We start from the raw sequence: 15,685 nt of genomic DNA on the forward strand, positions 1-15,685 counted from the left end.
ACAGGCAGGACTGGCTGAGATAAGATCTAGATTTTATCATATAAAAAGTGGTCCGTATTGTGTATGTCCTTTGAAATACAGGAGGAGACGGCTGCCAAATTATATTGAGTTAGGTAAGTATTTTTTAAAAGTATTTTTTGCAAGACACCATCACTGTAATGTAGACACACAGTTTCAGCCTTTATAAAATAACGTAAGCCTTACATTCGCTGGCTCTTGGCAAATATGTTTACCCCTCTGTTATAAAATCTATCATTTATGTATGAGATTATTGCTTATTATTGAGATTATTGGCCGTCTGTTTCGTACACGTTCACGACTCTCACTTGGCCGGTTATTTTATATTTTTGAGCCTTATTTCCTGTTGTTTTCGCAATTTTATCAGCTAACCTAGGGTTATCGTTTAGAAGATATATATTGTAGCAAGATTTTCAATGCAGTCAAATCTTACTCGAACACTGACTTGGACAGAAGGCTGGACTTAAATCGTGAGTACTTTTTACCATTAATTACATAAGATACTAGACTTTTCCCGCGGTTCCACCCGCATCCTTTGGGAACTAGTACCCGTACTGGAATATAGTCACCTCCGCTAGTAATTTTGTTCTCCACGGGAAGAAGAAAAATGAACCGTGACTGCAGGATTGTTTCAAAAGAGAACTTTGTCGTTTTTCAGATCAATAATGAAGTTTACCCTTTTCCTGCTCGCGGTACTGACTGTGACGACTCTGGTAACCGCCAGCCCTTTGTTTACAAGTGATCCTGTAGAAGATGGTGAAGGTCTCATCTATTGCCAGAAAGCATACAAAAACGTTTTCTTATTACTATGTCCGGAAATGGCACAAGGTAAGCAAGCACTCACAGCTCTTTTCTTATTTTTTTTCGTTGTTTTCTGCAACAAAACAACGAAAAGTAAGGTTGTCCATTGTGGGCAAACTGTTAGCATTCAAATGAGTGAGAGCATTGTGGCGACTGAGGGTTAGGTGCCAACTAACAGCCAATTTCTTCATCAAAAGTAAAAGCCAAAGTAAAAGTCAAAGTAATGTCTATTAGAGGTAGTTTTGCTGTTACTTTAGCCTTGAAAAAACGAATTTAACCGTTATTTTTACTGTAGACATTACTTTGATTACTTTCGATGAAGAAACTGGCTGTAAGACCAATGTTTAGACTGGAACCGATTTGCTCTGAGTTGGCCACTAAATGAGAAACCGTTACTTTTATTGTAGACATTACTTTGATTACTTTTGATGAAGAAACTGGCTGTAAGACCAATGTTTAGACTGGAACCGATTTGCTCTGAGTTGGCCACTAAATGAGACAGTCTTATATGAAGTAGTAAACAGTTGTTTAAGAAAACTGACGTTCGCGTTGTCGGTTAACTTGGTCGTAGAAAGCTAACCAGACTTTTTGTTTCAGACATAGATATAGACTACAAGATGTACGAGTTTGCCAAAATCTGCTGTTCCCGAATATGTAACATTGATGACGTGTTGCGCCACTGCGCAGTATCAGCTAAATTGCAAAAAAAATCATAAAAGTAAAAGCGTTGTATATTCTTCTGTACAGTCTACCACTCTCAATCAAAAATCGTAGTTGCTTTATATCTTAGTAAATATTTAATTTTTTGTTAAAATAAAAAAATACGTACCTACCCAATACTTAAAATCATTGTTTTTTACCCTGACATCACGCCTACTACCTCTAGGTACTTCTTGTATATTGCACAATGAATGGAATCCTTCATATAACTTCGACTCAAATTGTGATGGATTGGATGATTGACTAATTAATTGTAAATAAACAAACTGTTTGCTTGAAAATTCGTACACATCCTACGTTGTTTAGAAAATATAGTAGTCACGAAAATGATGCTCATTTGTCAGTTATATTCTCTACTATGAACACATATTTGCCGGTTAGGAAGATCATAAAAGTAGTGACCACGCATAGAACTCCCAGTAAGTACCTGATAAATTAATCGTTTAGAAAACACTAAAAACACGCCTTTATAATGCACGTAAAATCATTACAAGACTTTACTAATGAGTCCAAACACAGCTATGATACCTACGATGATTTATCATGAAGTCTTCTTAAATTAAATGAAACGTAACTTAAATTGGCTCTTCAGATACTGTTGAATAAGTAGGTAAGTACTTATTCATCGTTTGGGATCAATGTTAAATTATATAAGAATAAAGACCTTAAGTACAGACATAAGTTATGCTAGCTTGAGTATGCCTTTAAGGTAAAAACATACCAACTTAACGAAAGTCCCTTTCACTAGTTTTTACACATAGCTGGGCACCGTTAATAAAATTGTTAACTTCGTTAATCGTTAATCCGCTACAAAAAAAGTTAGCTTCGTTAAACGTTAAAGCGTTACATTTCGGAAGAATTATCGCAAGTTAAAGTTAATCGTTAATCCGTTAACTACGTGTAAAATTGCATTTTTATATCGTAAATAAATAAATGTGTAATTTAATCGTTGGACATAAGGTGCATATTCCCCTTCATAAACATTAACATGTTGAAGTTCTCGTCTGAAAGCGGGGCTCGTTTTGGTGTTAAAATGTCTTTACCCGTGGAAAACAGACGTTCTACTGCAGCGCTTGAGGGTATAGCAGTATTGTATTTAATAAATAGATTTATAAATATCTGTTCCCCGAGGAATCCGGTGCTCCAATACCTACTCTTGACATTGAAAGAGCAATTAAGCTGAATCGGGGGTCAAAGGTGTTCGTACAATCTCTTGGAAGAAGGCACCATAGACCACATCCACACAGTGCGGCAGATTATACAGAAGACCGAGGAGTATAATCAGCCCCTGTGTCTAGCATTTGTGGACTATGAGAAGGCCTTTGACTCGGTTGAAATCTGGTCTGAAATCTGGTGTTTCACTCGCTGCCACGCGCCGCGCTCGCCGCGCCCGGCACTTGTCTGAACCTGCTTTTCGCGCCTCGTCCCGCGGAGCCGTGCGGTAAATTAATAGTAGGCATTGGATTAACGATTAACGGACTTCTGCATAATTAACGGAAGTTAACATGTCCGTTAACATTTTTTAAAGTTAACTTAAAAGTTAATCCGCTAATCAAAATGTTAACTTCGTTAATTAACGATTAACGGATTAACGAGTTAATGCCCAGCTATGTTTTTACATTTATCTTGAAGACATACAGCGGCTAAAATGTGTATGTAGGGTTTGTGTAAAATATACGTATTATCTGTATTCAGAAAGAGAGCGTCTGTCTTCGCTCCATGAGTGCTTAGAAGCCAACGAGAATCGCAGAAGGCGCGGCAGATGGCGCTGGGCTCTCATACTCTTCGTCTGCTTAACCCTGGTCTGCCTGCTCTCCCACAGGAGCCAGTTACCCTCTATGAACGGACAAATTGTCGTCAACAAGATATACTACGATGTTCCCGTTACTTTCAGTAAGAATTTTCATTGAAACATTAGGCAATTTAAAGATTAAAAATCATACTTTTTTTGATTAGTTGTACTCCCAGTTAATGTGCAATCATTATCAATTGGCAGTTTAAAATTGCCTTTTAAAAATGAATTCGATCATCTCATTACAGCCAAGAAATACGAGACTGCGGTGTCACACAATACTAAAAAGCCTGAAAAAACTGAAACAGTTGAAGATGACGACTTTGTCGGTAAGACTTTGATAGGGTTTTTCTTTACCTTTTAAAACTGATACACTCACTTAGTAAATATAGTATTACTTAGACTACTAAGTGAGTGTATCAGTTTTAAAAGGGTCTAACGCTAACGACCTTATATCATGTATGTAAGTCATAATTGAGGTAAGTATGTCTTCAAGAATATCTAGTGTTAAGAAACATACTTTCTAGAAACTTGAAAACAAGAAAGGTAATCATGTCTTTTCGTTTTTAGATACAGAAATGGACATTCGTACGAAGGGTCCCGGTTTACCGTACTGTGTCCGGAAGAAACCTTATCGTGAGTTTCTGTATTTCCACATAAAGTACACATTTAGAAAAGCTATGATAAAGCGAAGTACTCTCTATCCGTTAATAGAATCTTAATTAGCAGGTAGGGGAGATAAAGAAACTGATTCTAAATAAAATTGGGATAAGGGCAGGAGGATGATGAGAAAAACCGACATTAGACATTCCCTGGTAATCTTCGCTGCAAGTACCCTGCCGTATGAAAATTTTAGAATTAGTATGTTTTTTAAGTAGTTACGACAAAGGAATCAAACTCAAACTCGAAATATTTATATTTGCTTGTCAATTAATCGAATTAGATATCATTTCATGACGAACTCGAGGAAACCCTCGATTAAACCCTCTAGTTGGTATTTAAACTTTTTTGGAGAAATCTATGTGAGATGCCATAAGTAAGGTAGGTCAGGCGCCTTCTTGTAGGTTGATCAGCATACGGTAGGTATGATCAGTTATGACAGTTATTAGATGAGACGTTCACTTTTCAAAGAAGGCGTGTAAGGGCGGAGCTAGTAACACATTTTGGCGCGCTCCTTTCTTAGGAGATTTTGCGTTATGACATCTCCGCTAGTCATTTTGCTCTCCATGCCCATAACCTAATTATATTACAGCGAAAATTCCGTTAAACCTGACAAGTATAAATATAACTGCAGAGGATATTTACCCAAAGTTGAAGAAAGGAGGCGTGTACAAGCCTTTAGATTGTCAACCAAGGATGAAGATTGGCATCATCGTACCATACAGGTATTGTTATTTTACATAAAAAAAGATATATTTAGGATTACTTAATTGTCTATGTTTAAATACCCCATATGCATTGTCCTACTACACAGCTACACAGGTGTTTAGCTAGTTCAGGCAAATCATTCATCAGCACTTATTTAGAATTAAGCAAAATATTGTGAAATTATGTACAAAGTGAAGAAATAAACTATTTATTTATTATTTATTTTCTAATATAAATGCATTAGTTTCTGACACCGATGGATGTTTATTGTTTACACAAACTACTGAACGTATTTTGATGACCCTGAAGAATGTCATAATCTGAGGAAGTTCTCCTATTTTAATAAGAATTAACAACTTTTATTTATGTATTTTTCAGACAATAATTTAATTCTTTGTTAATCCGTGTTTTCAGGAATCGTCTACATAACCTTGGTATATTTTTGAACAACATACATCCATTTCTGATGGCGCAGAAACTTGAATACCAAATATTTGTCATTGAACAATATGGTAAGTAAATTCTTTTTAATTACCCATACGAAACAAAGCATGTAAGTATTTCTAAAAAAAGGAACAAGTGTTTGTTAAAAACTGTTTTAATTAGGCGGTCCTTAGACCGCACGATGTAATTGCGCAATACATATAACGATATTGTGCAAGTTTATTGGTGTTTAGAGTTAATATTGAAGATTGCGCAATTTATTTATTTATATATTTGGTTAACTAACAATTGATTACACGGTTCGTTTACAGTTTGATTTAAAATTACATTTATGAGTGTAACAATTACAATGATTTTTAGTGAACGAAATGATTGCACAATATTTTTACCTTAGGTATATATTGCGCAATACCATATATTGAACGTCTAGGGAATGCCCTTGACAGTTATCAGTTAACAGTAGGTATAGGTTAAATCAACACCAAATAAATGTTATAAAATCCTCATCGTTTTAGGCACCGAACTATTTAACAAGGGCCGAGTGTACAACGCCGGCTTTCAGGAGATGATGAAGTTCAACACTTTCAACTGCGTTATATTCCACGATTTGGATCTGTTGCCAATGGATGAGAACATTTTGTACAACTGTCCTACGTTGCCTCGACATATGTGCGCTGTGGTTAACGATACGAACATGGAAAAGAATTATAAGTAAGGATTATGTACCTACCATTAATCTATCTCCGGTCGTGTCGGATTGCCGTCCCACCGGGTCTGCACCTGTGTCTGCGCAAATGCTTGTGCACTATAATATGTCCTGCGCAGTTGCTCTAATGTCCTTACATGAGTACAGCCGCCATACCCCATAATCGGCTAGGAGGACATCATCACGTATCTACTATTTAGAATACTCTGTCCTTATCCCATATTTGTTTTCTTCTACCTCTAGTTACATGCGTCTCTATCTCATGTCATCTCACAAATGACATTCTTTCCAGTCATATCGTCTTTCAGTCAATTCATTGTTTCTTTGCTCGTCGCCTTTCTTCCAAGACATTAGCAATGTACTACCTTCCTTGCCATCTACAGTCGTGGTCAACTAATTAAAGACACTGTTGGAATCTTAACTTAGGGCTTTTCATCTGTATTTCTTTTTTCAGATTGCTATTGAAACTTTCTTTTCTATTTTAAAATATTTAAGAGGGCATTGAGAACTGTTAAAACTAATGACTATATTCAATAATCTCCCGCACCTAGTTTTTTTTTCGCTTTATCCGAATCTTGGGCGGTATGATCCACAACTAGGCCTGGCCATCTAATAAAAGACACTCCATTTGCTCAGAGTAAGAAATACAAATTATTGATATTATTGGAGTTACCTATCTACAACAACATTCCCTACACTATAATTAAACATTCCAATAAGTATTAATATTCGGTTTATTTCCTTTTACCTCAATAACAGTACGACATCCCTGAACGAGCAAGCGGTCAGGTTTGTAGAAGTTGCTAAGAGAATTTTCTTCCATGCTTAATTAAAATCTGTGTAAAATTGACCGATGTTCCATGTACGACTTACTGCCATGGTACTTTTCACCTATTACCAGTTTTTGTTTCATTGGATTTGCAATAGGCCAAAACAAAACCGTCATAAGTTGCTCGATCAAAGAGTAATTTTTACTACTCTTGCAGTGTTTTTCAGAACTTTTCTAATTTAGAAAGTCCTAGTGACCGATAAATTATGCTTAGCTTATAAGAATATGCTTGTTTCTGAAATATTATACTTAGTACTTGAATTCGTCTGTTTTTAATAATACCTTTATGAAGGGTCTTACACTAAACAGTGGCGAGTAGCCCCACACTGTAACATTTTTACCTCCTACGTTTGAGAACTTTCTTGGGGTACTTTGGTTCCATCATATGTTTTGGATTTTTCAATTCATCTCAATCAATTATTTTCAATTTATTTTTATAAAATTTATCAAATCCTTTTGTTTTATCAGATAAAAAAAAAAAAAACATTTTTTTAATATTTGTTCAGAGCATCTTTCACCTTTGATAGAAAACGCCAACTACAGTATGGATACGCCATGCTTTTCAAAAAGTAACATCATCGTATACACATGCACTACAGGTTTTCCCGACCCGGCTGTCATTCTTAAACTTCTGCAGACACAATTTTCGTCCTTTTAACATTAGATGACCCCGAAAAAAACAATAGCGAATAATGTGAATTTCCTTATAACACCACTGTAAAGTCTGTTTGCGGACAAGTTTTCCTTGACGTCGGTTTTCAGTTATTCCCAAACTTTGACTTATTGCCATGAACAAGGCATTTTTAATAATAAATTTATTACTATGTCCTTATTTCAGTTCAAGTCGTATGAATGAATTCGCATGACAAAACTTTATTTAAAAAAGCCTAAAACATTTTACTTACCAGAAGTTTTGTTTTAGTAGTATTGATTGGACTAAAATGAAAAAAAATTGTAAAGGGAACCTAAATGATTACCTAGTGCGAGTTTTCATAAATATTTTTCTAACTTTAAAAAAAAGTATGGGGAACTATTTCTATCGTTCGTTCTTTTTCTTAACTCCGCTGTTACCGTCTTTAATTAGCTGACCAGCCAAGTATCCGCTACAAAAGTTAGTGTTCAGTTCCCATAGAGCGTTATATCTAAAGTATTAAAGAAAGTAAATATTTTTTGTCTTCAATTTAAAGAACTAAATGTAATGTTTATTTAAATAATAATAACATTACATTTTAAACAGTGTTTAAGCTCGTGTTAGTACTATAACTATTTATTCAACTTCGAGTCGGGGGGTGTCTTTAATTAGTTGACCATGACTGTATCTACGTTCATGCTCAAGAACCGGGTACAAGATTCAGGCTCAAAATTTGGGTAGGTACATTACATTAACACCGTTTATGAATGTTAATTGCCTGCAATATTACATTTTGTGTCCTGTTAATTTTAGAGCTGCAAGAAAATCAAATTCCATACAGTTTCTTTTTTCCTACAGTTTCTTTGGTCGGGACATGTTTCAATCATTTTATTTTTAATATTTTTCAGTATATCGTACAAGCATAAATCATTGTTTGGCGGCGTTGTTGCGATGACCATAGAGCAGTTTCAGAGAGCCAATGGTTTCTCCAACCTGTACTTCGGCTGGGGAGGTGAAGACAACGATATGTATTGGAGGTGAGGAACTTTGACAACTTTTCAAAACGTATATCGTTTTACATCAAAAGTATATCGGCTAACGTTGATGTAGACATGACTTACGAGTTAAATATATTAGGGGGGTCAGTATCATGATCTTCTGAACATAGTTTTCAACACGAGCAAGGTCAAATCAGGAGTAGCATCACGTTAGGCAGACGGCCTGATGTAAAACTTAAGCCTAAGTCATCGCAGTATGACAGAAGAGTAATGAAGAAGAGAACATGCTGCGCCGACCGCAAATAAAATTGGGATACGGGCAGGAGAATGATGATCATTGTTTTCGACTTCTTTAGGAGTTTAAGTAGGTTCATCACTGACATAATCTTCTTTTGTTGAAGACTCCGTGCTTCGGGATACCCGGTTGTGAGATACCAAGCGCATGTTGGCATTTACCACATTTTGCCACATCTTCGTGAACCGGCTAATCCTTTCAGGTAAGTGGAACTATATACTCAAACCTTCTTTCTTTATAGGCTTTATGATATGTACCTAAAGTCTTCGCAATGCTGCTCATTGTTTCTGGTGCCTATTTGAATGAGTATTTTATACAAAAAGAGTGTGATGAGGATGATGAAATATGTAGTTTTTGGAGAGTGTTTATGGGGTTTCTTGTCGGTTGATTTACATGAGAGCCACTTCGTGAAACCGTGCAATTGGCTTGACGTTTCGGAAGAGCTTTTGTAGGCCTATTCAAATAAAAAAAAAAAATTATATTGTGGACCACTGGTACTCAGCTGAATCCGGTTAGACTGGAAGCCGACCCCAACATAGTTGGGAAAAGGGCTTCGAGGATGGTAAGTTATATTGTGGACCACCTTTATCGAAAACTTTTTAACTACACCAGTTTTTCGCCAACTTCTACAAAACTAGAGATTTAGATATGCAATCAAAAGTCATTGTGCAGTTTTCGGTATTTTCCAAGAACTAAATCTAGCTTAACTTGCCTGTCAGCTATATTATCTAGGAATCTGGTAAATTGCCAATGACTTAATTACATGACACATTGTCGGTTAGCCACATAACATATCTGGAACATTCCTCTGAATAGTATGAGCTGGTCCTTACTATTGATTAAGCGTAAGTACTAACTAGGTACATAATTGGTATATGTACAGAAGCCAGTGTATCAAGCTATTACAATAAGACAAGACAACTAATAATAATAATATAATGGCGTCCAAGGCCGATTTCGGCCACGGCGGCTGTTCACATATAACGAGATCAGCCAGCTGCGCAGGACATATTATAGTGCACGAGCATTTGCGCAGACACAGGTGCACTCACTATTCCTTCACTCTCATAGCCCGATTGGACGGCAATCCGACACGACCGGAGAGAGATCAGGCGCAGGACCCACATTAACGTGCTCTCCGATGCAGGGGTGAATCAATCACCATCTTCCAGACTCCGGGCTGCTTTGTGAAAGTCTTCTAAAACCTACAAAGCGATTTCGGCCCGATCCGGGAATCGGACCCGAGACCTCATGCTCAGCAATCGCGCTTGCGACAGCTAGACCAACGAGACAAGACAACTACCTACTACAGTATGTGTAGGTAGTTGTAGGTAGACTGGTAGAGAATGCTCACGGCGTTAAGTCCGCCAGTGTGCAAAAAGTATATTATTAACTGTTTATTTGTTCGTTTCACTCAAAGACTGAAATTTCTTTTAAGAAGATAAGTACCCTGATAGGTACCCTGGAGACGAAGATAGGCTTTGACCCAGGGTGAGGGACGTGAGTAGTTTCCCCGCGGGTGGAAATAAAGCACATACTTACTACTTATCTTTGGTTTTAAAAACTTTCTAAATCAATCCGATTCATACCTGACATAATGTCTCAACAATAATGTCTCGACACCTTTTTCACACACGGTCGGTTAGCCCCATGGTAAGTTATTAATTAAATTGTGTTATGGGTGCTAACACAACTGATAAACTACATATAGCTACATATAAACACATATTTATAAATACATATTGTAACACCCAGACCACGGCCAACAAGCATGCTCACGACACAAATGTCGACCGAACCGGGAATTGAACCCGGGACCTCAGGTACGGCAATCCGGCATGGTGACGTTTGCGCCATCGAGGTCGTCAAAATAATGAATTTCTGATGGGCCAACTGTTAATAGAAGATTACATTTTCTTTTTCAGACACCATCTTTTAAGCAGAGCTGTAGAAAGGTACAAAGTCGACGGACTGTCAAATTCTGAATACTATGTCGTGAATACTAACTTTTATCATCTGTGTACACATATCGTGGTGCAAATCAACCCTCGCGATGACAACATAACGGAACTTAACCTTAAATGGGGCAAAACATTTTATAAATTCTAAATAAAAAAATCAATATTAAGTATCATATTTTTCATTATTTTTATTTTATTTTCTTTTATTTTGTGTATTCTTCGTTTTCATTAGGAGTAGGTAGCAATGCTTGTGTCAGCACCCATTTTCTATTAAAATTGAACTTTTATAGGAATACAATTCAAAAATAAACCAGTTTATCCATTGCAAAGAAACAAAAAAATACTGAGAGCAACTTTGTTCACGAATTTTTAGGATTTTTCACTATACTGTGGAGTTTCCAAAGCTTTTTTAAAAAAACAATGGCTGTAGGTATAGTTGTGCAGATGCGTCGTAGAGCTTTCCACCCGTATATCATTCGAATAGCTTGCAGCATTGTACCTACAGCGTAAAATATACCCCTTGTTACCTACCTATGGAGATGAGGTATTACTTACCATTTACCTAGTTTTGTAGGTTTCCTGAACATAGAACATGGCGTATTGCTTTCTATTTTACTGAATTTTCTTGCAAGAAATGTGAAAAAGTAATTCTACTAAAGGAATAGAATACTTGGTTAGTCATTTATTGCAAAAAACGTTCAAGTAAAACAAATGGCACATTCAAAAGGCTGTGTGGGTCGTACTTATTTGCAAATAGGGGGAAGAACTCGACATGACAAGATGGTCACCCATCGATGGACCGACTACGCCAAGTGTTGCTTAACCTTTTGATCGATCAATCCTCGCAATTTTAACCTAGCCACCGTATAGAAAAATATAAGGGTAGCACGAGAGAAGGAGAGTAGGTACAGAAGCAAGTTCATAACGAAGTACCTACAGTACAGTAAGGAAGTACATAACATAGTGCTTATGGAAGTACATGCAGTACGGCAGTACGTAACGGACCACATAGTACAACTAAGTTTTGCGGGATATGGCCGGTTATACCTAGGTAGGTATCTGTAGCCGGTTAAATCAGTGTAGCCGTACTTGAGGTCTAGCCGTAAAAGACGTAAGAACAAGCGATGCATCATCATCATCATCATCATCATCAGCCTATCGCAGTCCACTGCTGGACATAGGCCTCTCTAAGTGCACGCCACTGAGATCGATTTTCAGCTTCTGTAGGTAGAAGCGATGCATGTAGGTAGCTAAATGTGCACACCTGCTTGTCGTTCACTAAGGTATCTTCTCTATATTTATTTCAAAGACAAGATTGCAAATCAAAGCTTTATGGGACAGTCTTTAACTCTCTTCCAACTCCAAAATCGTTAAAACAACCGCGCAGCAAATGCTGTTAGTTCCTCATTGATACACAGATGACGCTATAGACACTGCGCAAGTACAATTATATTAAAATAGAAACACAATATATATTTATTTAATAATCGTTTTTTAGTGACACGTCCATTAAAGAAATGAGATATGAATACATTAAATATTATTAAAATCCCAATTCATAATTCTGGGTAAAACCGATCGTATTTATTTGTGTTGCCATCATTAGTTTCCAACAAACAGTGGTGGATGTAAATTTAAGCACCATGACCAAGTAAAATATTGGCTAAATTATAATATTTAATTTACGTATGCCGAGAAAACATTCTGTGTTCTCGTCTCAAAATCTTAATTTAATTTAAGGTCTATCCTATTAAGAAATATTGGCTTAGATATTGCTGAAAATACCGACTGTTTTGCTAGGGTAAGAAATGTTTACCCAACTGGCAACACTGGTATATTCTTTCGCAAAGATAAAATGTCAGTTGAATATTGCGGTTTGCGGTAGGCAGTGACGGCTTCATGTGTATTTTCCGCATTGACAATATTTCCAATTTCGCACTTTCACCAGTTAATTATTATCAGATTGTGTAATAAGTAACATTTCTGTGTAATTCTTAGCATTCCTAGTAACGTGTTCGCATCAAAACCGGCGGTTATAATTGTCAAAATCGTGTAGGCAGTGTTTTTTTCGTAAGACTTGTTTTTTTTGTGTAATTCTGTTTCTGATTTTTGGCGCAACTTGTTCGGGAATTAAAAACTGGACTAATTAAAAGGTAAGGACGGTTCTTGCATAATATTTTGTGTGCAAAATTATCATTTGACACAGTTTTTTATTAGCATTAGTCTAAATTTAGAAACCTGTTTTGTAGGAATGGATTTTGTTGTTATTTTTATGAAATTGTACTTTAATCGACAGCATATTAACCGAGGATAGGTTTTTTAATCGAATGTGTTCACCTTGGACAAGTTTATGAGTCTTATGTGAGCAGTAATATTAGATGTACCATACAAAACACATTAAACATACGAGCATTAATGTTATTTCAATTATATTCCTCTTATATACATTCCAATCGTCAAGTTTAATTAGCAACATAAAAATGAATGCACAATTTCAATTACAAAATTATAGTCTTGAGATTTTATATTCAGAAACAAGAAAATCATGTAAACACCTCATTATGTTTCTAGTTGATTTAATATTATATGGAAAATAACAAAAGTTAGTAGCAGTATGTGATGTGTGTACTCAGATATTAGAATACTCAGTGATCTAAATGAGTTACTTATTTATTGAATCATTTAATTAAATTATAGTTTCATAATATTAGGTAAGTATAATAACAATATTTTTTTCTCTAGTAAAATAGTGACATAGGTACCTATATTGTTCTATAAAAAAATAAGTAGTGCCCTCTTTTAAAAAAAGAACACAAGTACAGAATAAAATAAATGACTACAGAAGTCATCATAAAAAAAAGAAAAAACTATAATACCTATCAAACCTTTTTCTCAATAAGACCAAGAAGGTAATATACCCAAATGTGCTCTTGTCTATGGTTAGTTACATAAGACTACAATTTAGCACTCCAATATTGATATGACCTCGCCAAGGCAAGTCTTATTGTCTCGAGGATGTGCCCAATGAAGTGATTGCACTATAATCTCATTTAAATATTTCCTATGTGTGTAAATTGCTGTAGACTGCTATAATTTAGCTTTCTGACCTATCTGGATCCAAAGGACTCTTGTAGTGCATTAATATCCTGGATGTATGAGGAAAAAAACAATTATCTACCGCGCTGTAGATATCTTTATTATTGGTTAAAGGAGCTGAAATTAAATATTTACTGCCTTTCATGAAAATAGTATACTTGAGTCATACATAAACAAATAGGAAAAAAAATTGGTCTTATGGAATTACAAAGTAAACCCAGGGATAGCGGGCAAATGTATTTTTATAATTGGTGGATTACATATTATTAACATAACTGAACCATATTATTTTATTACGCTTCAATTTCAACTAACTTCAACAACATTTACTATATTAACTTCATTCAGAATACATAATTATACCAACACAAAAAAACACCACAGCAATGAACTTTGAACCCAATTGCAACGGTGTAAAGTCTAATTCTATATGCGGCGATCCAATCGTCACTTCATTTACATTGTTAATACCTAAATGTTCACTATGTGAACCTGGTTGACCTCATCTTACCTGACGATAAGCTGTGACGTCATCGTCGGACGTTCCCGTTGACACAAAACAGATCACGACACAGTAAGGAAAAAGAATCGATATTTACAATAAAAAAGTCCGTATGTTGTGTACTGTGTTTCGCATTATCAATTCACATACCTAAAATCTAATTATAGCGAAATTCGCGAGTCGTTCTCGTTCATCTCATTTTATCTGCTCTTTCCTCGATCTGACTGTGTAAAAATAATTTTAAATGGCGTTCGCTTTTCACGCATCGAAGACGCCTATTTGATTTTTTACGCTCTATGTTCAAATGTTTATTAAAATTACGTGACGTTATTCGTAATAGTTCATAATAAACCTCTTTCGTTTACGGCCTTCCTTAACTGGTCCTTACATTGAGATCAGGAGCCCGATTCTCCTAAGTTAATAATGTCAAAATTGAGTAGAAATCGAATCGCAATATGATCGCAATAGCAGTTTTAATCATAGGGCATTCTGCTACTAATAAAAGACCAATCGTATTCGATTGACATTTGATTGGTGTGCGATTGGTCTGCTATTTTGGTGATTTTGGTCCATACGGTAGTTTGCTGTACAATCATTTTGCAATCGTAAATCATTTGCAGACAAAATGATTCATTATTGAATGACAGAAACGGATAAAAACGTTTATTTCAAAGAAAAAATAGCGGAATGCCACATACGCTTCAATCGTAATCGAGTCGGGATCGGATCTCAGTCGAATCGAGCCGAACGTGAATCGTATGACGCTTAAGTAAAATTAGGAGAATCGGGGCCCAGAATACTCGTCAAAAAGGCCATAGCTCCGATATCCATTACCAATTTTAACGTTTTTATTTTTTTCCAGTGTTTCCCCTCCTATCCTCAAGAACGAAGAACTCCTTGGATCCCTTCATTCCAAAACTCTTGAACAACAGACTGCATGGCTGGTTTCAAACTAAAATTGCTATCTTTGCTCATCATTTCCGTAGCGTGTGTCCTAACTTACAGCATGTATTTGTACGTATTCGAGCGACTTAGCAACAAAAATAACTTGTTTGTCCTAGGTAGTATGTTCACTTACTAAGATCGTGAAATGTAATGCATTAATATACAGTTTTGATATCATTTGATTTTTTATTCCTTCTGAACAATGAACGGAGTTTATGGTGTAGAAAATTAGTTCGCTATCGTATTGGATTTTCTTGTTTTCGTAATCGGTTGCTTGTTGCGATAGTTCAAGAAATAGGTACATTTAATGCGTATGTAGTACCTGATTGATTCATTAAACTAACTATACCACTTACAAGGCTATTATATACCTACCACAAAATAAGGAGTTGTTACCTTTTGTCGATGTGTTAGAGGACACCATGTGTGCAAAAATGGCGAATTTTAATTGTAACGCACATGGTCCCGGCGTTAATGCTACTTCGACCTCCCATTACGGTTGCGGTCATTGTTTCGGCAACGTGAGTTTTATCCTAATGACTTCGCAGCATCGTAGTGCCAGCTTTCGGATGCAAACGT

The 15,685-nt window shown here is 36.0% G+C and overlaps 2 protein-coding genes and 1 long non-coding RNA gene across 3 annotated transcripts in view; all 3 read left to right on the forward strand.

Moving 5' to 3' along the window:
* Positions 1–452: 452 nt before the first annotated feature.
* LOC124639090 lies at positions 453–1,603 on the forward strand. The gene is made up of 3 exons (XR_006985443.1): positions 453–488; positions 677–846; positions 1,417–1,603. It is a non-coding gene; the product is annotated as an uncharacterized LOC124639090 (long non-coding RNA).
* A 294-nt stretch (positions 1,604–1,897) lies between these two features.
* On the forward strand, positions 1,898–10,711 carry LOC124639106 (beta-1,4-N-acetylgalactosaminyltransferase bre-4-like). Its single transcript, XM_047176336.1, has 11 exons — positions 1,898–1,958; positions 3,235–3,432; positions 3,580–3,660; positions 3,902–3,967; positions 4,626–4,716; positions 5,087–5,211; positions 5,538–5,548; positions 5,613–5,854; positions 8,218–8,346; positions 8,709–8,804; positions 10,528–10,711. The coding sequence occupies exons 1-11, from the start codon at positions 1,898–1,900 to the stop codon at positions 10,709–10,711; spliced, it is 1,284 nt and encodes a 427-aa protein (XP_047032292.1).
* A 1,710-nt stretch (positions 10,712–12,421) lies between these two features.
* Positions 12,422–15,685, forward strand: part of LOC124638651 (beta-1,4-N-acetylgalactosaminyltransferase bre-4) — a 202,332-nt gene continuing 199,068 nt past the window's right edge. The window contains exon 1 of the mRNA XM_047175645.1: positions 12,422–12,716. The gene's annotated coding sequence lies outside the window, so the exon portion shown is untranslated. The remainder of the gene's footprint in view (positions 12,717–15,685) is intronic.

This window comes from Helicoverpa zea, chromosome 18, assembly GCF_022581195.2.
Source record: "Helicoverpa zea isolate HzStark_Cry1AcR chromosome 18, ilHelZeax1.1, whole genome shotgun sequence".
NCBI classification, from domain to species: Eukaryota; Metazoa; Arthropoda; class Insecta; order Lepidoptera; family Noctuidae; genus Helicoverpa; species Helicoverpa zea.